A 22,618-nucleotide genomic window follows, 5' to 3' on the forward strand; every position below is an offset into this window, starting at 1 on the left:
GACAGTTAATAACAGTTACAGATGCAGCTTCAAATGTCTTTAAACGTTATCAGACGATGAATAAGGGTCTTATCATGCGAAACGATCGCTTATTTCAAAACTTATTCCAAAAATGTAACTTTTCTAAGGACAAATGCTAGCCTTGCTCTATTCTGTGAGGCGCGTTTGCAACGTCACGTATTACGTAATTACGTTCAAAAGGTCACGGGCGACGTAGCCGAAAGTACAGAGTCAGTGTTTACAAGTTGAACGCATAGGTTGAACGTGCAAACTAACTCAAACGCCGTTTACAAAAAAAGGAATTAAAAGGAAAAACAACGATGTCAGACGATTTTGATTCTGTACTTCCGGCTACGTCGCCCGTGACCTTTTGAACGTAATTACGTATTACGTGACGTTGCAAACGCGCCTCACAGAATAGAGCAAGGCTAGCATTTGTCCTTAGAAAAGTTACATTTTTGGAATAAGTTTTGAAATAACCGATCGTTTCGCATGATAAGACCCTTATTCATCGTCTGGTGTCGTTTAAAGACATTTGAAGCTGCACTGAAACTGTTATTAACTGTCGTTTGGACCTCGGTTGGACCTGGTTCCCATTGAAGTCCATTATATGGAGAAAAATCCTGGAATGTTTTCATCAAAAACCTTCATTTCTTTTCGACTGAGGAAAGAAAGACATGGACATCTTGGATGACGTGGGGGTGAGTAAATTATCAGCAAAAGCTTTTTCAAAAGTGAACTAATCCTTTAAGGGTTTCTGAATTATTAGGATTATTATATTACGCAGCGGATCTTTTGTCACTCGGTCAGGCTGAGGGGGGTTGTTCCGGCGGGAAGGTGCCGTCAATTAGAGGGTGACACGGGAGTGGATTTTCAAACCTGTCCCATCCCAATCCCCGAAGAATGACTCATATTCCCTCCCACTCCCGTATTGTTTTGTTTTTTTACCGGAATCTGTCAGTTACAGAAAAATAACTGTAAAACTGGGTAGTTTGGATGACACGCGCACTCCCAAGGTCTCTCGCTCACTTTCCCTCTCTGCCTGCTAGGTGGTTTGAAGCACAATCTCTGTCTCGCGTGCACGCTCGCTCTAGATTCCGTGAGAATTGAACTAATTTGGGGCATAATCACTCGGTCGCGAGTGGCTCAACAGGTAGATATACAGAAAAACTCATCTTCCAGGCATACAAAGTAATGGAGCATTTTATACATTGTCGTGTTTCTTTAGAAATAAATAATGGACAAATGAAGTCTTTGGACGCCTCAGATGTAAAGTTATTCGCCGTCAAAGTGACGCCAAAATGAATGGGAGTTAATGGGATGCTAACAGCAGGTGAAGTTCTGCTGCAATGGCGGCTCCCGCGAGGCTTCAGCTTCTGGCTGATGGATTACCCCCTTGGCTAAAATGCTAACTCAGTTAACCCGCGTTTGGCCTACAGAGGGACGTCATAACTTCGGTAATCTATTACAGCCACCAACTGGTACGGGTGTGTGGAGCACGTCATTCACTTTACCAGCCACACCAAAGCAAACAGGAGAGCTTGAAGAGACGTGGCAAATAGAGTTTAGTTCAAAATGTATGTATAGAAACTGTATATTCATGTATAAAGGCAGGTATCATAGTTTTATAATGATTCCAAGTCCCGCCCACTCCCACTGACATTTTTTTCTCTCCCCTCCCAATCCTGTGATGCATAATGATTTTGTTTCCCATCCCGCGGGATTCCCGCAAAAATGTCAGCCTCTAATGTCAAGGCATTCCAACGGTTGGCCACTGTTGGGTCATCGTTGAGCATCTTTCGGCCTCGTTTACAGTGTCTTCTACACTGTTGACACCAGAGATGTATAGTAACGAAGTAGAACTACTTAAGTACTAAAATGCTGTGTCTGTACTCTACTAGAGTATTGTGTTTTCTCATACTTCTACTTTTACTTCAGTAGATATTTTCGATGAATTTAATACTTTTTACTTCGATATTTTTTTAATGTTCTGCTAGTTACTCGTTACAATTATGAAAGTTTTATGAATCATTCGTTGCAAGTTGGCTTTCATGCTGCCTAAATCACACACCAGTTTTATAGGGTAATGGTATTGATTGACACACACATTGACAACTAATGCAGGGGATGTCCTGCAATGACATTTTTTTGGCGGCCGCCAAAGCAAATTTGTATCCCGCCAAACTAAGCGCCTTATTTGATTGCTAGTTCAAACTTTTCACTGCTTTCTTTAATAATTAAATGACACAATACTTGTAATTTTACTTTTAGTACTTAAGTAGAGAATTTTAAAATAAACTACTTGCAATACTTAAGTACAAAAAATGTTGAATACTTTAGTATTTCTACTTAAGTGTGGTGCTTAAAGAGCACTTCAACTTCTACTCAAGTCACTTTTTTTGATAGAGCACTTGTACTTTTACTCAAGTCCGGGTTTCTAGTACTTTATACGTCTCTGGTTGAAACTTTAGTCCTGTAATTTTAAGTCAAAATAGGGGTCAACCTAGAACAAATTGCAACAGAAGTAAACTCAACTGATTTTGTATCCTCAATATGTCCTAGGTAAAGAAAGAAAAGCCCCAAAGAATCCCATTGGGGAAAGTTTCGAAAAAGACCCAAATAAAGAATAGCCTATTGATTCTTTTTCTCACGTGAATAGGGTAAAAATTTGAACCTTTAGATATCACCATGAAAATTACTGAGTTGATTACTTGTATCGAGACAAACAAAAATGTAATACAAGTTTTTTTCCTTGTTTGTTAACATGGGTAAATGGTGCATAATCTAATTACATATGTGCCAATTTGCATAAATAACACAAAATATCTAAACATTGGGTTTAGTCAGGTGAAAATGTCTTCTAGAAGCTTGTTGACATCTTACAGTAAAAATCTGGACTACTAGTAAACCCCCTTTTTTACCGTATTGTGCTAGTTGTCCATTGGCTTTGTGGTTTGTTAAAGGGATACTCCACTTTTTTTGGAAATAGGCTCATTTTACGACTCCCCCACAGTTAAACAGTTGAGTTTTACCGTTTTCGAATGTATTCAGACAATTTTTTTTTATATATATTTAGAAGAATATCAGTAACCAAACAATTTCTGGTCTCATTGACTTCCATAGTAGGAAAAAAAATATACTATGGAAGTCAATGAGACCAGAAAATGTCTGGTTCTGATATTCTTCTAAATATATATATAAAAAATCGGCTGAATACATTCGAAAACGGTAAAAACCAACTGTTTAACTCTGGGGGAGTGGTAAAATGAGCCTATAAATGAGTATCCCTTTAAGGCCGTGGACATTTAGCACAACACACAAGGTGACAACACAGTCCGACTCGTTGCTGCTAGTTCTTTGATGCTGGTTTGATGTGTCTGGGGCTTTAGAAAGTCTGGCTCTGTCTCTGGTTTCTCCTGAAAAAGTAAACTAGTTTTCGTATGTGCCTTGTCTAGTGCCGAGTTTGCTCGCAGAGAGGATGTGTCCAAACGTGCCCTCTTCATCAAGGTCCTGTACAACGATAAAGAAGTTTCCAGAACGGACAGTCGAGCCCTCAACATGGATTTCAGAGTCCACTTTGGTCAGATCTTCAACCTGAAGATTGTGAACTGGCCAGAAAGCATCAAACTGCAAGTACGGTTGGGTTCAGTCAGTGTATATGCACAACTCCATTGCCGTGTGTGTGTGTGCGTTTAAGACGTTCTGGGTGTTGTCTCGCAGGTGTTTGAGGGTGTCGGCTCGTCTTCCGCCCTGCTGGTGGAGGTGTGTGTGCCGGTTCCCGAATCCTCTGTCCTGACCGGCAGTGCACCATCTGAGGAGATGGAGTTCAGCAGCAACCAGAGAGTCACCTTCAACCACGAGGGCGTCGGCAGTGGTAAGTACGGGATAATGTACATCCAGCCGGTTGTTATCTCAGGGTGATGAAGACCTCGCCGTGAAACAGAGTTGATATATTTTATTAATTTTATATTAATTTACACATAATTTATTCATTTTATTAAAGAGCCCCTATCATGGATTTTTGAAAATGACTGTTCATATGGTGTGGACTATAGCTCTAATGCTACGTTCACACCGGACGCGAATCGCGCGTCAAATTCGCGCCTGACGCGTCTAGTTTGACGCTTGACCACTTTGTGTTAATTCGCGTGTCAAGAGCGAAACTGGCGCGCGTAAAAACAAAAGTTTGAAGCGAAATTTACGCGCGTCAGAATCGAAATCCGTTGGCGGCCATTGTTTTTATGTCGACCGAGCATTCATCAAGAGAGTCACCGCTCTGTATTTACTCTGGAGAGCAGAACAGCGGCGTGGGGATCATCGTCGCCGTATATTTGTGTCCACCGGACCCTTCAGAGCCGAACCGTTTGGCGAGTTTCACCATTTGCTCGCTCCAGGAGCTGCGCTGGATGACGGCCGCTGTCAGCGGTACTTCCGCCTGTCCCGCGCCCAGTTTGATGACTTTTTGTCCCGCATCGGAGTGAGGATCATCCTCGCCCTCATCCATCTAATCTAGCTGTCATTTATTTTTTGTTTTGATGATAAATAGAGCCAGCCTCCAAAAGTTATTAACCTGTCCTGTGATTATTTTTTCTCTCTCTCACATCCAGACACAAATTTATGCACATATGTTGATTGTCTTTACAACATAATACTATTTCATATAATCTAGCTGTGGAATGAAGAACATTCAATACAAAATGAACATGTCTCGTATATAGAAATAATGTTTTAAGTGATAAAACATTTGCTTTGTTGTGCATAATCCCACCATGCATTTAGTCATATTAACAAAATAATTTATTGAAGCATCCAGAAACTTCACCACGTGAGCAAGCAGCTAGGCTCCTGATTGGTTAACGCGGTGCGAATTCACGCCAAAGTTCAGATTTTTCAACGAGGGCGGCAGACGCGAATTCGCGTCAAGCGCGTGTATGCACAAATGGCACTAACGCGCTTAACGCGGCAGACGCTCAATTCGCGCCATTCGCGCGAACGAGGCGTATTCGCGTCTTCCGCGCCTCGGTCCACGCCTCATTCGCGCCGCAGGAATTTTTCACGCGCGTAAAGCGTCTTTGCATTGACTTAACATTGAAATCATTCGCGCCTGACGCGCTATTCGCGTCCGGTGTGAACGTTGCATCAGCGAATGAAAACATCCTGCAAAGATTTATATCTGAAAGTGCACCGTATATAAAATTATTGTCTTTCAAAAGTGAGAGTCGACTCTGAGTCTATGAAATGAATTGTTTTTGAAACGAGTTATTAGCTGGTTCGTCGTGACATAGAGACATACTAGCTGCGCGCGCAGACGGAAGTGTAAACTTGAATTCTACACATTCAAATACTTCATCATCGCATCATGTGGAGAAGACGCTGTGTTCTACAATGCAAAGATAGTTCAGCCACTTTGTTTTTTTGTCCAGGGACGAGCATGTGACGAATCAGTGGTCAGAGTTCATATTTGCAACGATACCACAACAGTATAGCCCGATTGTGTTCATCATTTTAATTACGAATCGTTCAAAAACATACATGAATTCAAATGTGGATTCGCAAGCGGTTGTTCCTGAAGGAGGGCTCAGTAACTCACTTACCCAGTATATATGGATCAGCTTCCTCCTTCGAATCACAACCTGTAAGTGTTATTAATAATTGTTGCTTTTATGGGTTTTGAACGGTTTTGTTGAGGAGGGAAGGGCGCAAAAAGTGTGTGCGCGCGTGTGTGTGTGTGTAAGTTACGCTCAGCGCAGCTTCTAGGTCTCCAATGTCAATTTTATTTAAATATGTAAAATGTTTGTCGCTGTTATTGGAGTTGTCATAAAGAATAGAGCGTCTTGTAGTACTGCAGTGCTTTATCAATATGTTTATGCGTTATGCTAACAAACAATAACTGACTGGGTCATCTGATCAATCACCGCCGATTCACGTCACGCAAAGGAGTGGTTTGGAAAAATGAGTCGTTGTACGAATCATTTGGGAGTCGGTGAGCAAATCAGTTAAAAATAAATGCATATTATAAGACAAATAAAGTGTTTTTTATCCTTGCATGCATGTTAAACAAAAATAGGAACATTTCAAATGCTATGATAGGGGCTCTTTAATAATTTATTAGCTCACTTCCGCGAAGAAAAAACGTTCTTATCAAGTGTTTCAGTGACCCGGATGAGCCTGTGTTTCTGTTTTCAGTGGTTGTTATCCGGGAGTAACTTACCGCTGGATGGTGAAATTGACCTATCAGAATGAAGTATTTCCCAGAGCCGTCCCTAAACGAATTTCTGTGCATCATCGTCATGCCCCCCAAAGCAAAGGCTGTCTCAAACTGCAGGAAGCCAAACGATTCAGCCTCCAGATTGTTTAATATCTCATTTGTGGTAGGTGTCCCGTTCTCTTTCGAGGCTGACGGCACCAGCACACAGACCCTGCTGACGTCAGGGAAGCTCTCCTGCTGCGTCTCATGGGCTGTAGGGGAGGATGACGTCCCCCTCGCTCCCCCGTCCAGTCAGCCTGGAGGGGGCAAGTACAGGTCAGAGACCCAGCCCTGCATTGGTGGATTGTTGTCAGAGTTGTGCTGGATAAGATGGACTGTTTCTCTCTCTTCAGTGGTCTTGGGCAGATGGACGCTATAGCCTGTATCGGGGCATCTAGTCTGAACGATATGAAGAAATTGGGAAAGTGGGCGGCTGAGTCTCGCCTCGACCCTAACGACCCCAACAACACCTCCATCATGCAGCTACTCTCGGTACATTTCCCATGAATGCTCCTTTAAACATTGCGGATCACAAGGCTGTGCCTATTAGCCATTCTAATTTGAAAAAAAGGCAGAAACCTTGATATTGATGGTGAAATATGCAGTTTAATCATTTAAAATATATCTTTGAGTACTCAACTCTATATTATTCTTGGTGTAGGTGGTGAGTGGTGGAGATGTGGCGGCTCCTGAATACTTTCGTCTGGAGCAGCTTCAGGAGGAGTTTAATTTCCTGTCCGATGAGGAGCTGCAGCGTTCCCGCCGCTTCCGCCTCCTGAGGCTGCGGAGTCAGGAGGTGGCGGAGTTCAGGCACTTTAAATGCGTCCCCTCCATGGAGCGTGAGATATCCCCGAAAGTGTTCCAGGTGAGATCATTTAACCTCTGTGAGAACCATAGACTGCAAAAAATATGTGTCCGTGACATCACACGTAGGTTTCTGAAGAGCATTTTTGAAGCCCAAAGTGGGCGGAGCCGGCCGTTGCCATCTTGGCAGAGCATCACTCCCGGATAACAGAAAATGGACAAAGACGCGGATTAGCTGAGGTGACGTGACACTAACAGACAGCAGACAAACGGCTAGTAGTGACGGTAGCGGAAATCCACCTGTCACTCAAGTGGCCACGCCCCTAATTATGGCTTAAAAGGATAGTTGAAATTAATTTTTGGTATGTTTAGCTTACCTCAAGGGCATCCTAGATGTAGGTGTCTTTGTTTCCACAGTATTTTCAATTTTGATATTTTTAGGTCAAACCGTTCGTGTCTGTCAGTCATATAATGCAGGTCTATGGTCACCACCTCAAAGAGCATGCACAGAGAAGTCCAAATTAAACATGATTTAATGACTGATTAATGTAAGCACACATTGATGGCCTAAGACACGAAACGAGCGGTTTGTGTGAGAAAACGAACAGTATTTATATCGTTTTTACCTCTTGTAACCACAGGCACGTCCAAGTGATCTGAGGCCGCGGGCTCTTTGTGGCTGTGTTAACGAGGTAAAAACAATATAAATAATATTCGTTTTCTCACACAAACCGCTCATTTCGTGTCTTAGGCCATCAATGTGTACTTCCATGTACGAGTCATTAAATCATAAGTTTGCTTTAAATAAAAGTAAGATTGTATTTGTAATTGAAGCTGAAAGAGTTTAAAATTCATGTGCTATATTTCAATGTATTTGTTTTCCTAAAAATTTGAAAACACTAACCTCATTCTCAGTCAAAGCGGGGGCTACATTTTTGCACGTCATGCAGAATAACCCTAAAGGCACCAAGGTGGCGGTGCCACCGGCTTTATATATATATATATATAGCTGCGAGCAGCGATGAAGGGCCAAAGCTGGCGGTACCGCCACCCCGGTGCAGTTTGAAGCAAATCGGGGTTTGACAAAAGTGGGGTTTAGGTAACTAAAGGCACCGGGGTTGCGTTGCCACCGGCTTGGGCCCGCAATCGCTGCTCGCAGCTATATTGTTTAATTTGGATTTCTCTGAGCATGCTCTTTGAGGTGGTGACTAAAAATTAATTTCAAAGGGAACTTTCCCTTTAATATAATTTAAACGGATGAGTTGTAAAAAAAATCACCTTCCTCACAGTTTTCATGAAGGGCAAAATTAGCTATATAGACCAAAACCACTTTTTGCTCCAGGCGTAGACATGTTTTTTGGGGGATTTTTCATGGGATTGACTCTCTTTTGGAGCCTGTCTCTAGTGGCCAGTCACTGAATTGCAGTTTACGTCACTTCCGTGTTGGATTCAAGAGTGAGATCGGATGGTTGCCGCTTGGTGAAAACGGCCTGTTTTCAACATGGTTATAACAGAACTGTCTGTGAAGTCGTGGGCGCCCTAAGATTGTCCAGACTAGATGAATGGCCAAGGGCTTCAAAGAGATACTGGTTGAAAAAGATGTATAAAAATGGGAAGACTGTCCAGGTATGAGTTGAAAGTTGCATTTAAAAATTAAATTGAACATTTTTTTAAAAATGGTCAATTATTATAGTTTATTGTAGTGCCACCTAGTGTCGAGTAGATGTCTGTGCAAGGTGTCATTAGGACAGTTAATGTAGGTTTCCAGCACCTGCAGTGCAATCTTTTTAGGAAGTATGTACCTGTAATCAGTTCATATGTAAGAACAAATGGGTGGATTTGTGTCATCGTTTTGTTTCAGGATTATGAGAAGAGACTAAAGGATGGCGAGATCATCAATACAAAAGATCACATTGATTCACATCGAGCCCTCGTGGCCAAATATCTGCAAAGAGTGAGTTTTGAGTTATTTCGCTTTCTTTCTTTCTTACATGGACTAGCGCTCAAAAGTTTGGGTCGGGAAGATTTTTACAGATATTTTTGAAAGAAGTTTCTTTAGCTCACCTTGGCTGCCTTTATTTGATCAAGAATAGAGCAAATCAGTACTTTTTTGAAATATTATTACACATTTTCTATTTGAATATACAATGGTAAAATGTAATGTATTCCTGTGATCAAAGCTGAATCTTCAGCATCATTACTCCAGGCTTCAGTGTCACATGATCCTTCAGAAATCACTCTAATATGAGGATTTGATGCTCAAGAAACATTTATGAATATTATTATTAATGTTGATATTTTTATGGAAACAGTCTTTTTTCAAGTTTCATTTAAGAAATTTAAAAAAAACAGCATTTATTTAAAGAAAATAAATCTTTATATATGTCTTTACTGTCACTTTTGATTAATAAAATGCATCCTTGATGAATAAAACTATACATTAATATAAAATAAAAAATCATATCGACCCTAAATCTCTTTTTTTTCTGTTTTGTCTATGTTTTAAACATGAAAAGACAGCGGACAGTAATGCCAGTTGTGTATAGGATGAATGTGGATTGGTCTGCAGATCAAATTCCCTCTCAAATTCTCTGTTTGTCTCTCTGTCTCAGGTCCGGGAGTCAGTCATTAATCGCTCCCTTATAGCGAAGCATCATTTCATCCTGTCCGATGTGGTTTCGGAGGACGAGGTTCCCAGCATCGGGTAAAACGTCTCTATTGTTGATCTCATTAGACTTTAAATATTGAGGCGTCCTCATCTTTAAGACTCCGCCCACTCCTAGATGTCATTTTCAGAAATCAAGCTAAATCCAGTCCATGCACTGTTGTATTTGATTATATAGAAGCAGTTTATGGTATGTTCATGCCATGGGCAGTGTTGTTTGAGCACCAGTTTTTATCTAATCTGATTATCTGTATAAAGTGATCTTTATTTGACAGCTTTTGTATTTTATTTCTCTTTTTTTTCTCCTGTTTGTTTGTATATTCAGTGGTCCAGGTGCTGGGTATGTTCTGAGGATTTTTCTGTTCTTTTTTAGTCTTTTGTATTACTTTATTTTCCTTGTGTTCCTCCCCTCAGATCTGTGTGTTCATGAGATGCCATTTTCTGTAGAATTAATCAGTGTAAAGTATGTTAGAGGAGTCCAGTCCCACACTGCAGAGTGTGTGTGTGTTACTGTGGAAATCACACACTGAGAGAGTGTTTGTGTGTTTGATCTGCTGTACACTCACCTAAAGGATTATTAGGAACACCTGTTCAATTATCTAATCAACCAATCACAGGGCAGTTGCTTTAATGCATTTAGGGGTCAAGACAATCTCCTGAACTCCAAACTGAATGTCAGAATGGGAAAGAAAGGTGATTTAAGCAATTTTGAGCGTGGCATGGTTGTTGGTGTCTGAGTGTTTCACAATCTGCTCAGTTACTGGGATTTTCACACACAACCATTTCTAGGGTTTACAAAGAATGGTGTGAGAAGGGAAAAACATCCAGTATGCGGCAGTCCTGTGGGAGAAAACGCCTTGTTGATGCGAGAGGTCAGAGGAGAATGGGCCGACTGATTCAAGCTGATAGAAGAGCAACTTTGACTGAAATAACCACTCGTTACAACCGAGGTATGCAGCAAAGACACAACACACACAACCTTGAGGCGGATGGGCTACAACAGCAGAAGACCCCACCGGGTACCACTCATCTCCACTACAAATGGGAAAAAGAGGCGACAATTTGCAAGAGCTCACCAAAATTTGACAGTTGAAGACTGGGAAAATGTGGCCTGGTCTGATGAGTCTCGATTTCAGATGGTAGAGTCAGAATTTTGCGTAAACAGAATGAGAACATGGACCCATCATGCCTTGTTCCCACTGTGCAGGCTGGTGGTGGTGGTGTAATGGTGTGGGGGATGTTTTCTTGGCACACTTTAGGCCCCTTAGTGCCAATTGGGCATCGTTTAAATGCCATTGCCTACCTGAGCATTGTTTCTGACCATGTCCATCCCTTTATGGCCACCATGTCCCCATCCTCTGATGGCTACTTCCAGCAGGATAATGTTTCTTGAACATGACAATGAGTTGACCGTACTAAAATGGCCGCCACAGTCACCAGATCTCAACCCAATAGAGCATCTTTGGGATGTGGTGGAACGGGAGCTTCATCCCACAAATCTCCATCAACTGCAAGATGCTATCCTATCAATATGGGCCAACATTTCTAAAGAATGCTTTCAGCACCTTGTTGAATCAATGCCACGTAGAATTAAGGCAGTTCTGAAGGCGAAAGGGGGTCAAACACAGTATTAGTGTGGTGTTCCTAATAATCCTTTAGGTGAGTGTATGGTGAGTGCTGATAGTGTGTTTAGAGCAACAGTACTAGTGTATGTACAGTATGTACTCAACCTCATGTTGTTACAAACCCATATCCTCAAAACACTGCAAAGCAAACACACACCCATTGAGGTGCAAGTTAAAGGAAAAGCCTTAATACAAAGAGAATATAACTGCACACACTCTTAATGTCCCCCTGTGGTGAAAGTCAAGTTTTTAATGTTGATTATGTGTCTATGTGATGTTTTTAATCCACTTTAAGACACACCATGTGTAAGTTCATAACTAAGTGGACAGAATTGCTGAGTATTTCCTCCTTAAAACTGCAGTGAACCAAAGACAGTCTCAAACACACGCTTTGTAATCGCTGGTGTTTCTGACGTCACAGACCACCTTGTAACCAATCAGATCAGCGTGTGATCGTCAACCAGTGGATCTCTGAGCTGAGTGAGTGGAGGTGGGGCTCATTTGCATATTCATAGAACCGCATATACTAAATGAGGCGAGGGTGTCGAGTTACATTCAAGATATTTTAAGGCATGAAGACTTTTTTCAATGAAATAAAGTTTAAATATGTACCTCAAAGATGAGGTTTAAGGGATAAAATTATTGACTACTGGGGGACTTTAAGCACATTTTATTATTTGTGTCACAACAAGTAGCCTTTGTCAAGGTATAATTCCTTGCAGAGGTAGGAATTATCCCTTGATAAGGGCTACTTGTTGTGCCGAAATGTTGATAAACATAAAATCTGCTTTAGAGAGTGTGCAGTTAGATTCTCTTTGCATTATGTTCCAAACCCATGTGACATTTCTTTCTTTGTAGAGCACTAAAGGAGAGTTTTAGCTGAATGTTCAAGCTGCTCTTTTCCATATTATTAAATCATAAATCGACCAACATTATAAAAAATGATTAAAGCTCTGTGTGAGGAACAGGCTGAGAGATAATCTTCTCTGCTTAAGCTTTCACAGCCACAGTGATATTCAGAACAGCAGTATTATTGGGAGTATTATATTGCTTTTATACAGCAGATCAATAAACAAAAACATTTTAGACACAATATTACTCAGTTACTTTGGCTCTGCCAGCTAAAATAATTCTAAACTAAGTCAGTGTTGAATCAACACTAGTGTTTTTGAATGAATCAGTTGAGTAAATAATTCAATGACTCGCTCGTAAAGACAGTGGGTCTCGTTCACCAATAATTACGTCGATTGTTTGTATTTTCACCCACAGGAGAACGTCTCAACCTAAAGTTTAGCCTAACACACAATTCATGTGTATGCACAATTGCACATTTTTTTTCTTAACCTCGTTGTAATGTTAATGGATTTCGAATATTCTCAATGAGTGCTCACGTGCCCCATGGTAGTAATTTGCATAAAACACTCCCAGAGCATATAACATGCATATTAGGGCTTTTCACCACCTTTGCTTTATAGCCTTTTCTTACTCTCAGAAACCAAAATTAAAATATCCCCACATCATCACACACCATTCACCACACCTAGAGATTGGCATGGTTTTACTTCAGTTAGCCTAATAGCTGGTTTGATTTGCATTGAAAGATGATCTTATGGAAAGTACCCCATGCCAATCTCTAGGTGTGGTGAATGGTGTGTGATGATGTGGGGATATTTTAATCCCAAAGGCCAAGGGAACTTCATCAGGTTGCATATTATCCTGGATCCATGAAATAACTGGCTTTTAAAAATAAAAATCTGCCTGACTCTATGGGAATTTAACATAGAGGTGCCCTGACTTATGCACCCTGTATTTTAAGGAAAAACATTTATTTATGTATGATACATTATTCATTCACAAAGAAAATTGGTGTCCTTAAAGGTTGGAGTTTTCCTCATTTTTCTAATTAAGGCATTAAGATCAATATCCAAAAGATGATTTTTTATTCCTCTTTTTAGGCAACTTTAGCATGGGTGCCAAAACTTATTCATACCACTGTATATATATATACACACACACACACACACACACACACACACACACACACACACACACACACACACACATACTATTATTTAAATGAGCAAAATTTATGATGAGATGTGCTCCAGTTCACCTGCAATGCAATCGCACCGCGCCTCCATATCATGATCATAGTGTCTGCTATATTTGTTCTTATTTATTATATCCAGGGAATTGGTTGATAAAAAAATTGATTAAAATTTAGGATACAATTTATACAAAACAAAATTCACTTCAAAGAAAGGCTTTCTACAAAACAAAACTTATTTTAGTGGTCAAAATCATCAAATCTTCTGATATATTGTGCATCTTACTCATCCTGTTCAATTTTCATAATCAGCATTGATGTAAAAAAAAAAAAACATAATAATATTTGAACAAAAATGAAACTAAATGCACTTATTTAATGGCTACTACACATATTATGGGCCTATAGAGACTCTCTAAATATTGAAACTAACATTAACAATGCCGTAGAAGTGCAGTTTATTAATAGTAGCTTAGTTAAATAATCTAATAAAGTGTTACTGATTTTTTTTATACACCGATTCAGAGGTCTCGTGAGTTCAGTGACAGGTCACTTGTTTTAATTATTCATTAAAGTGAATGAGTTGTTTGTGTATCGGGCATGTCTAGCCGCGGCACGCTTGTGGGATTATCTTGGCAGTTTAGGACATTGCGCAAGACTTGCGTCAGTACAGAAAACACTTAATCACTGGATAGGTTTTTTCGTGTATTGAAATGTGGTTTATGTCAGCTGAATGGGCGAACGCTTTTTAGAGAAGATGCAACATGTTTTTTTTTAGCACAATTCACACACCGCAGTAATTCAGGAGAAAAAAATCTCCAAATGCTTCACGTGAAACTGCAATCGTCCAACCTTTAACTATCGTTTCAATTGATTTTGATCAATATGCGTGAGGGAGAGAGAGCAAGACATTCGCTGGGCTCTCAAGTCAGTGGAAAAACAAACAGCTTCTGAGAAGGGTCGCAAGTTGAACCAACTTTGAACCAGCACCAGTTCCGAACCCGCTCTTTTTTTGGTGGAAAAGGGGTATTGGGATGCTGCTCAATCAATCAAATTCAATACAAATTCAATAATATAACATAGACGTGAAATACTATTTTGTGTGTTCAACATCAGCATGAGAGACATGAGGCTGACTATGTGAGGCTGATCAAGTCCTGTGTCTCAGTGTCTATTGCTTAAAGGGTTAGTTTCTGAACTAAAATGAAAAAACTGAAAATTCTGTCAGTATTTACTCACCCTCATGTTGTTCCAACCCCGTAAGACCTTCGTTCATCTTCGCAACACAAATTAAGATATTTAAGATATTAAGATCGCTCCTGCATACAGTCCATAGGCTTCTTGATGGACTGGCTCTTGCTGTCCCCGAAAAGTCATTAAAGACATCGTTAAAATAGTCCAAGTGATTACAGGGGCTCAATCTTAACTTTATCAAACGACGAGAACACTTTTGTGCGCAAAAAAACAACAAAAATAACGACTTTATTTCAACTATTCACTTCCTTCTCCATGAGCCTGTAAGTCAGTTAACGTAGTGTGATTGCGTAGAGCTACGTCACACGTAGGCTCACTATTGGCCGACGCTGGTCATGTGTGTGTGATGCGTGTGACGTACAATAACAGAAGCTTACGCTATTAAACTAGTAACCTGACTCGCGCAGAGGGAGAAATAAACGAATAGTTGAAATAAAGTCGTTATTTTTGTTGTTTTTTTGCGCACAAAAGTGTTCTCGTCGTTTGATAAAGTTAAAATTGAGCCACTGTAGTCACTTGGACTATTTTAACAATGTCTTTAATGACTTTTCGGGGACAGCAAGAGCCAGTCCCTCAAGAAGCCTATGGACTAGTATGCAGGAGCGATCTTAATATCTTAAATATCTTAATTTGTGTTCTGAAGATGAACGAAGGTCTCACGGGGTTGAACAACATGAGGGTGAGTAAATACTGACAGAATTTTCATTTTTGGGTGAACTAACCCTTTAAGCTCACTAATCCTGCAGTGTGTTATGGGATATCTCCACACTGACCCTCAGCGGATGCTTTTTCAGGGTGTTGGGCTGGAACCTGTTCAAACTGGCCGAGCCCAAGCGGCCCCTGAAGCCTCGCAGGAAGGAGAGGAAGAAGGTGACCGCTCAAAACCTCTCCGATGGTGACATCAAACTCCTGGTCAACATCATCCGAGGATACGACATCCCTGTCCGCAGACTCAGTGCCAGGTACCTGCACACACCCAGGAAAGTTGAGCGATGAGAAGACACTAAACGACTGCGTTCTCTCATGTGTTGTTTGTTGTGTTTTCAGCAAACCCCCTGTGTCGGCCAAGCCTGGGGGCAGCGAGTGGCCCTTCGGACAGGTAACGGCATGACGGCATCGCTGCACCAATCCTGTACCTTTACTTGAAATTATATTTAAAAGTGCAGTAAGTGATTTCTGAGAGACTTACTGCACTAAGTCTCATATTAGATATCAGTTTATATTAGAAATCAGCACCCAAACAAACATACCCCTCCCTATGTTTTTCCGCCCCTAAAATAACTACGTTTCAACAACATCAACATATCTCGATTCACGTGTCGAGCAAAAATAAAGCTTTTCTAAATATTCATGCTGGCCCTAAAGCTCTTGCCTGATCGTAAACCTTCTTACACTTTTATTTGTGACCTTTTTCCTCTTTCCTAATATCTCCGCTATCTCTCTTTCTATAGTCTAATGTCCTTCTATTTACACCATCCAGCACGTACACAGAACAGACATCTAGCAGATAATCACATTTTCAACAGCTTCTCTCAGAAATCGTTGAACTATCTGAGTGTGTGTGCGTTCCAGCCTCTGATCAGGCCGTTTGTGGAGGTGTCTTTCCAGCGCTCAGTGCTTCAGACGTCCACCGCCGAGGGTCCAAATCCCTGCTGGAACGAGGAGATTGTTCTGCCATTCAGGTCAGGCATGGAGAGCCAGTGTAACATCACATCAGCATGTCTCATTAGCTCTGTTCGTAACCCTAGTGAACGCTCGCTGTCTACATGGGCTTCTGTCTCCTGACTGAAATGAAACCTCACCCGTGGCTCATTTGAAGTGCTCTACATTGTCAGCGGCTCCAAGCAACACTCAAATAGCATGTTGCTAAACTAATAACACAATACTCTAATAAGCATTCAAATCCACAGCACGTAGAACAAAATGGGGGTAAAATAGGCCTTTTTTCTTGATATTCTTCAGTATTATATTATTTTAATAAGTATAATTTTTCTTGAAAAATTATAATTTCTTTTTTTCTCTTGAAAAATTCAAATTTCTTTTTCTCCAGTATTGAATAAAGTATAAGTATTTTATATATATATATATATATATATATATATATATATATATAATATCAGTAGTATCTATTATTTCTTGACAAATTTTATTTTTATTAATATTGTCCGGTGTTTAATGAAACAAATGTATTTTTGTAAATTTTTTAATTAATTTACAATATTTATTAATATTAACTAAATGTATTTTATTGATATTCTTCTGTATTGAATGAGTCATAAAGATTAAACAAATACATTAGTAATATTTATATTTATTTCTTTAAATATAAACATTCTTTAAATATAAAATATTTATTTCTTTGAAGTAAATATATATTTTTATTGATATTCTCCAGTATGACACACGACACACTAAAGATTTAATGAAGTATAAAAACTAAAAAATGCATTAATAATATTTATTATTTCTTTGAACATATTTTTATTAATATTCTCCATTACTGAACAAAGCATAAAGTTTGTAAAACAATATATGTATATAAATATAAAGGAATATTCAAAGAAATAGTAATATATATGAAGAGTTCAGATGCAAAAGCCTCTAAATGCCATTTGAAATTTTCTTCTTTAATTTTGATTTTTATCAAACTTGTATATTTAAGTTCAGTGATTTCACTTAAATGGCAATGATAATTACCTATTAATTGTTATTTAAGTGAAATTACTGAACTTAAATATACAAGTTTGATAAAAATCATCATTAAAGAAGAAAATTTCAAATGGCATTTAGAGGCTTTTGCATCTGAACTCTTCATATATATATATATATATATATATATATATATATAATGATATATATATCATGTAAATGATATATATATATATATATATATAGTAAATTATATATATATATATATATATCATTTACTATTTCTTTGAACATTTTTTTTATTATTAATATTCCCCAGTATTGAATGAAGCATAAATATATATTTTAAAAAATTATAAATATTAAAAATTATCATTATAAATGATAAAAAAATAAAAATTATGTATATTAATAATTTTTATTTCTCTTGAAAATTGTCCATTTGTTCTGAGTTCCTTTTTCTCATTGTGAAATGATACAATTTGGCCAGAAAAATGAGGTGTGTTAGAAGGCCGCATAACGTCCCTTCATATTGGGTGTGGACCTATGATGCCTTAAAGTTCACTGGTCTTTCAGTCAGGTGTGTTATGTCCTCAGTTGAAGTATCATCCTCTCGTTGTCCTCGATCTCCCCCAGCGCGCCGAACGGAGACTACAGCTCCACCAGTCTGCAGTCGGTCAGAGATGAGGTCTTCATCAACATCTTTGACGAGGTCCTCTCAATGATGGAGGTGAGAAGCCTTCAGATGTGTGTCATGTTAATCTTCATGATGTGGCGATGACACGAGCTGTCGATCTTCTTTCCTTCAGGACGAGAGGGACAGAGGAAACACCATCCACACGCGTATAGAGAGGCACTGGCTCGGCTCCATCAAGATTCCCTTCAGCACCATCTACCTGCAGTCTCGGGCAAGATGCTAAACGCTGACACTTCATACACACATTTCTAACACAAACTGCCATGTTCAAGGAATTAAGTACAAGATTTCATCTATGAATGGACACGGCAGGTTTGGTTCCATAAAACAAACTCTATATTAGTGTCCAGATATTGTTTTGTCTATTCTAAGTGCGCACCCCAGTTTTGTCGCCTGCCGCTTTAAATGCTGGGGCTCTTTAAAGCAGGATGGATTCTGATTGGCTGTCAATGTTTTTATCACTCATCAGCCAGTGCTGAAAGTGATTTCAGCCATATTGTTTCACTGTGCCGTTATGGTTATAGTTGTGGTGTGGACTATGCCATTCTTTAATATTTAGAAAGATTTTTAGATGTATATCTTTACAGTTATCGTCCTTGGTGTGAAGTGTAAACTGAGATCCACTTCCATATGGTTCTGGTGCGGTTCGACTGAAATATGAATCCGGCATAGACCAAAGACATCTAAACAATCTGATGTGACCCTAAAAAGGTCAGAACGCTCCAGCATGTCTGTTTATTCTCATCATAGTCGTGATGTGTCCATCACAGTTCAGTACAGGATCAGAATCGCATCTCCTCACAGCAGATCTACATTTGTGTGATAAAGGGATTCCTGACGCTGTTTATAAGCTCTTCACGAGTTCTCAGCCGGTCAAAATACCATCATATGTAGATACACACACACAACCAGCGCATCTATCCCAGAACACAGTGTTGTTTCATATGTTCGGTTGCAAAATTACGTCATAAAAGCTGTTCTTTATTTTATATCTTCAGGTTCGCTGTTCAAAATGACTAAGCAAACCAGGACTAAATGTATAATTTTCTTTTTTAGTCCGCACCAAAACAGCAAAGAGAACCGAACTACAAGCGTGAACACGCCCTTAAAGGTGCAGTGTGGGATTTTTAGCGGCATCTAGTGGTTCGGTTGCGAGTGGCACTAAGGGCTCATCCCTCCCTTTCGAAGAAGCTACGGTGGCTAAAACGGGACAAGCGTATCGTCAGCAGTAAGACGAGTGTGTAACATTGTCACTGTTTCTGTACCACAGTCCATTATAAACCACATCATGGGTGAAGTTTACAAAGCCACAGTCAGGTGAGAATCAAGGGTTTTAATATGTAATATAATAGTACTAATCAGCTGATTGTCAAAGCCATTACACAGCGAGGGAGGGGTTACATGAAACAGTCCAACTACATATTTTACACCACTGACAAGGGAAAAGTCCCTACTCGCGGCGTCTATAGCTAGCTTCTAGCTTTCTGCGGCTTCTCTTTCACGGTAGTGTCGAAACGCGCTCTGTAGCGCTGTGTGTTCGTGTTCGGCTACGGTAAAAACATGACGACGTCACAATATCAGTCCCTCCAGAAAAACGCGATTATGCGATCGCTGAATTCAATGCAAAGTCCGCATATTTATGCGGGGGCCGCATTTTTTCAAATACGCCGCACTTTCGCCGCATAAATTGCCGATTTCCGTGCAAAATATGCGGGGTTTGCATAATTTCATAATACTCGCATTTTCGTTGCAAAAAAAGTCACATGTATCTTAGCAGAAAGTTGAAAAATGTTGCGTTTGCTTCACACAAGAGCAGCCATTGACCCCTGTTTCCATGGGAACGTTATGAAGTGACGCAATTACGCGACGCCAGACAGACTCACGGAGGCGATTGACATCTCGTATAACTGTCTGTCACACGTTCTACCGTCACATCTTTACCTAATAAACAACAGAAGTAGCATCCAACAGAAATTACCCGCACACATGGGGTGTTCGAGGCGCACCCTGTATAACACTGCAGAGAGTTCAACTGGGAAGTAATAAGAAATGACTCTTACATTAGCCTAGTGAGAACAGGATGTTGGGGGAATCACCGCAATTTTTGCGAGTTCCCTCAATTTTTGCAAATTCCTGCAATTTCATCGCATAAAATTCCATAAATATCCCGCATATTCCATCGCATTTATAAAGAAAATGGGCCGCGTAATCAATCCATTTTTGCCCGCAACAATCACAAAAAAACTCCGCGTTTTTCTGGAAGGACTGAATACTATTATGGTAAATGTTGTATATAAATCGCAAATTTTTTCACAAATTTTGGGAAATTACCACCACAAAATCAGTCATTTTGATCGCAAAAATCACAAAAAAAAAAAATTTTGAAATCCTGGAGGGACTGCAATATGGAGATATAAATGTCTCATTCTAAGGTAATAAAACGTAATGGTTCATTAAGTAAGGTCTTTATACACCACTGAAAAGGTCGGATCTTAAATTGTTGAGATATTACACATTGCACCTTTAAATTTGATTGGCTGTTTTCTCTCAGTAAAGCAGAAAATATCCAGGTTTGATTGATGGCGATCTTGGTTTAGTTGAATGTGTACGTCGTGTGTTTAGATTGACGGGACATTTAAGGTGTCCACGCCGCCAGTGCTGCTGGGATACAGTAAGGAGCGCACTTTGGGCAGTGAAGGGGGATATGACACCATCCGCAGCCTGAGCGAAGGGACCTTCCTCAGCCTCTTCATCACCATTGAACCCCAGCTGGTGCCTGGAGACACCGTCAGAGAGAAGGTACAGGACCCAATGAGCTTTTAATCATTATCTTAACCAAAAACGGCTTTTAGGAGTAAAGTAAGATTTTTATTTATTTATTTTTTTGTATTGTTTTCTCTCTCTCTCTCTGTTCGTTGTTGTCTTTGGACTGCTTTTAATAGATGAAGGAAGTAAAGGTAACAGATTTGGAGTCTAGTTTTATTAAGGAATATTCTGGGATCAGCAATCTGACTTGCTGTCGATTACCACAGGAAATATTTTCGACTTATCCCTCAGTTACAATAAAATTCGACATATTTGAACGTTTTCTGTTAATATGAGATCAATGTTGCAACATGTATTAGTAGCCTTGTCTGTGTCAGACATAGAGAACCGTTTACATAGAGAACGATCCAGCCACAGGAAGCCAGAACTGTAGCCCGCCTCTAAAGGGAACGTTTAGAAACTTCACAGCTCGTATAAAACACATTTGAAGTAGATCAATTAATAGAAGTGCTTTAACAGATACACAGTTTCTATTTGAATCATTTCAGAGTTTCTTTGATTGTATGTAAATGCATTACACGGTTTGTGTTTGTTTTCACTAATGGAGAGATAAGTTGATATTATTTTCTGTCGTGATTGACAGCGTCTGTGAGCATCATAGCTTTACCCAGAACATCCCTGTAAGTGTGGTGTGTTTAGTGGAGTTCTGTTAGATCAGTACGTGTAATATCTCTCCCTGATGCATTTACCTGTTAATACGCTACCCTTCAAAAGTTTGGGGTCAGTTCGATTTTTTTAATTAATAGTTTAATTAATTAAAGCAGCAGGGATGCCATAAAGTGATAGTAAACATGTTTATAATGTTGTAAAATATTTCCTTTTCAAATCTTTCTGAACCTTTTATTCATATAAAATAATCCACACAGAAATGAAACAAGTGGGGAAAAAAGCCAGAAGTGTAAAAGTTGCAATTATAATTTTTTTTTTTTTTTTTTTTTTTTTAATGGCGGAAACAACCTTCCATAGAAAACGGATAATTTTAATATAAAGTTTTTACTGATTGGTAAGCATAAACGATTTCTTTCAAAAACTTTTAAAAAATCATACCGACCCCAAACGGTACTGTATCAAAGATTAGAAATGTCTAAAATTAACATTTTGCTCACATTTTGCTCTTAAAGGATAATTCCTATATTTAACACCTTGAGTCTATTTTGTAGTTCGTTTTGAATGAAATAGAGTGGTGGACTTGGGTTTTGACAATGGGTCCTGTCTCGACTTTTTGACTGTTTTAGAATCGCCTGTGACAGCGTTAGACTGGGTGTCTATGGGCATGCACAAACATGTCCTTAAAACAACCCTTAACGTTCATTTTCAAAACTGTGTAACTCACCGAGTGGTTGGTGGTGTTCCTTGATGTTCCGAAACAAGTAGCTAGCGAAATACCGTTTCTGTCGTGTTTTGTTTGTCATTTTTTATAATCGCATTGATGTCTGCTGGAGGACTCAGTGCTCGTTGATATTACTGCGCTAGGCTAGCTAACGGAAAGGGGTCTGTTTACATTTGGTTGTAGTCTTTTCGCTCAGTCTCCATATTCGACTGTGTCTGTGACTTTTTTACGGTGCGCTAGACACCGTGTTGTCGCCATCAAGTGGTCGGGAGTGTGCTAACGCTTCAGACTCGAATATCGAGCGGAAGTTTATACACGGTTGTGAGGTATCTGAAAAAATAGTTCCACTATAGCAAACAACACGGATTGAAAGCGTACATTGCGCCGATATATTTGTTTTTAATCATCAACGAACACCACCAACCACTCGGTGAGTTGCACAGTTTTGAAAATGAACGTTAAGGGTTGTTTTAA

General features: G+C 39.5%; 1 protein-coding gene across 1 annotated transcript in view; it reads left to right on the forward strand.

The window, feature by feature from the left end:
• The window catches only part of cc2d2a (coiled-coil and C2 domain containing 2A), a 57,358-nt gene that overhangs the window by 22,793 nt on the left and 11,947 nt on the right, over positions 1 to 22,618 (forward strand). Inside the window, exons 18-30 of the mRNA XM_089124367.1 lie at positions 3,456 to 3,633; positions 3,721 to 3,874; positions 6,376 to 6,523; positions 6,601 to 6,739; positions 6,909 to 7,112; positions 8,913 to 9,005; positions 9,664 to 9,755; positions 15,437 to 15,604; positions 15,690 to 15,741; positions 16,215 to 16,324; positions 17,928 to 18,021; positions 18,101 to 18,199; positions 20,611 to 20,787. Coding sequence (XP_088980493.1) covers positions 3,456 to 3,633; positions 3,721 to 3,874; positions 6,376 to 6,523; positions 6,601 to 6,739; positions 6,909 to 7,112; positions 8,913 to 9,005; positions 9,664 to 9,755; positions 15,437 to 15,604; positions 15,690 to 15,741; positions 16,215 to 16,324; positions 17,928 to 18,021; positions 18,101 to 18,199; positions 20,611 to 20,787 — 1,708 coding nt within the window. The remainder of the gene's footprint in view (positions 1 to 3,455; positions 3,634 to 3,720; positions 3,875 to 6,375; positions 6,524 to 6,600; positions 6,740 to 6,908; positions 7,113 to 8,912; positions 9,006 to 9,663; positions 9,756 to 15,436; positions 15,605 to 15,689; positions 15,742 to 16,214; positions 16,325 to 17,927; positions 18,022 to 18,100; positions 18,200 to 20,610; positions 20,788 to 22,618) is intronic.

The sequence above is a fragment of the Pimephales promelas genome, chromosome 20 (genome assembly GCF_988280905.1).
Source record: "Pimephales promelas chromosome 20, fPimPro1.hap1.1, whole genome shotgun sequence".
Lineage (NCBI taxonomy): Eukaryota > Metazoa > Chordata > Actinopteri > Cypriniformes > Leuciscidae > Pimephales > Pimephales promelas.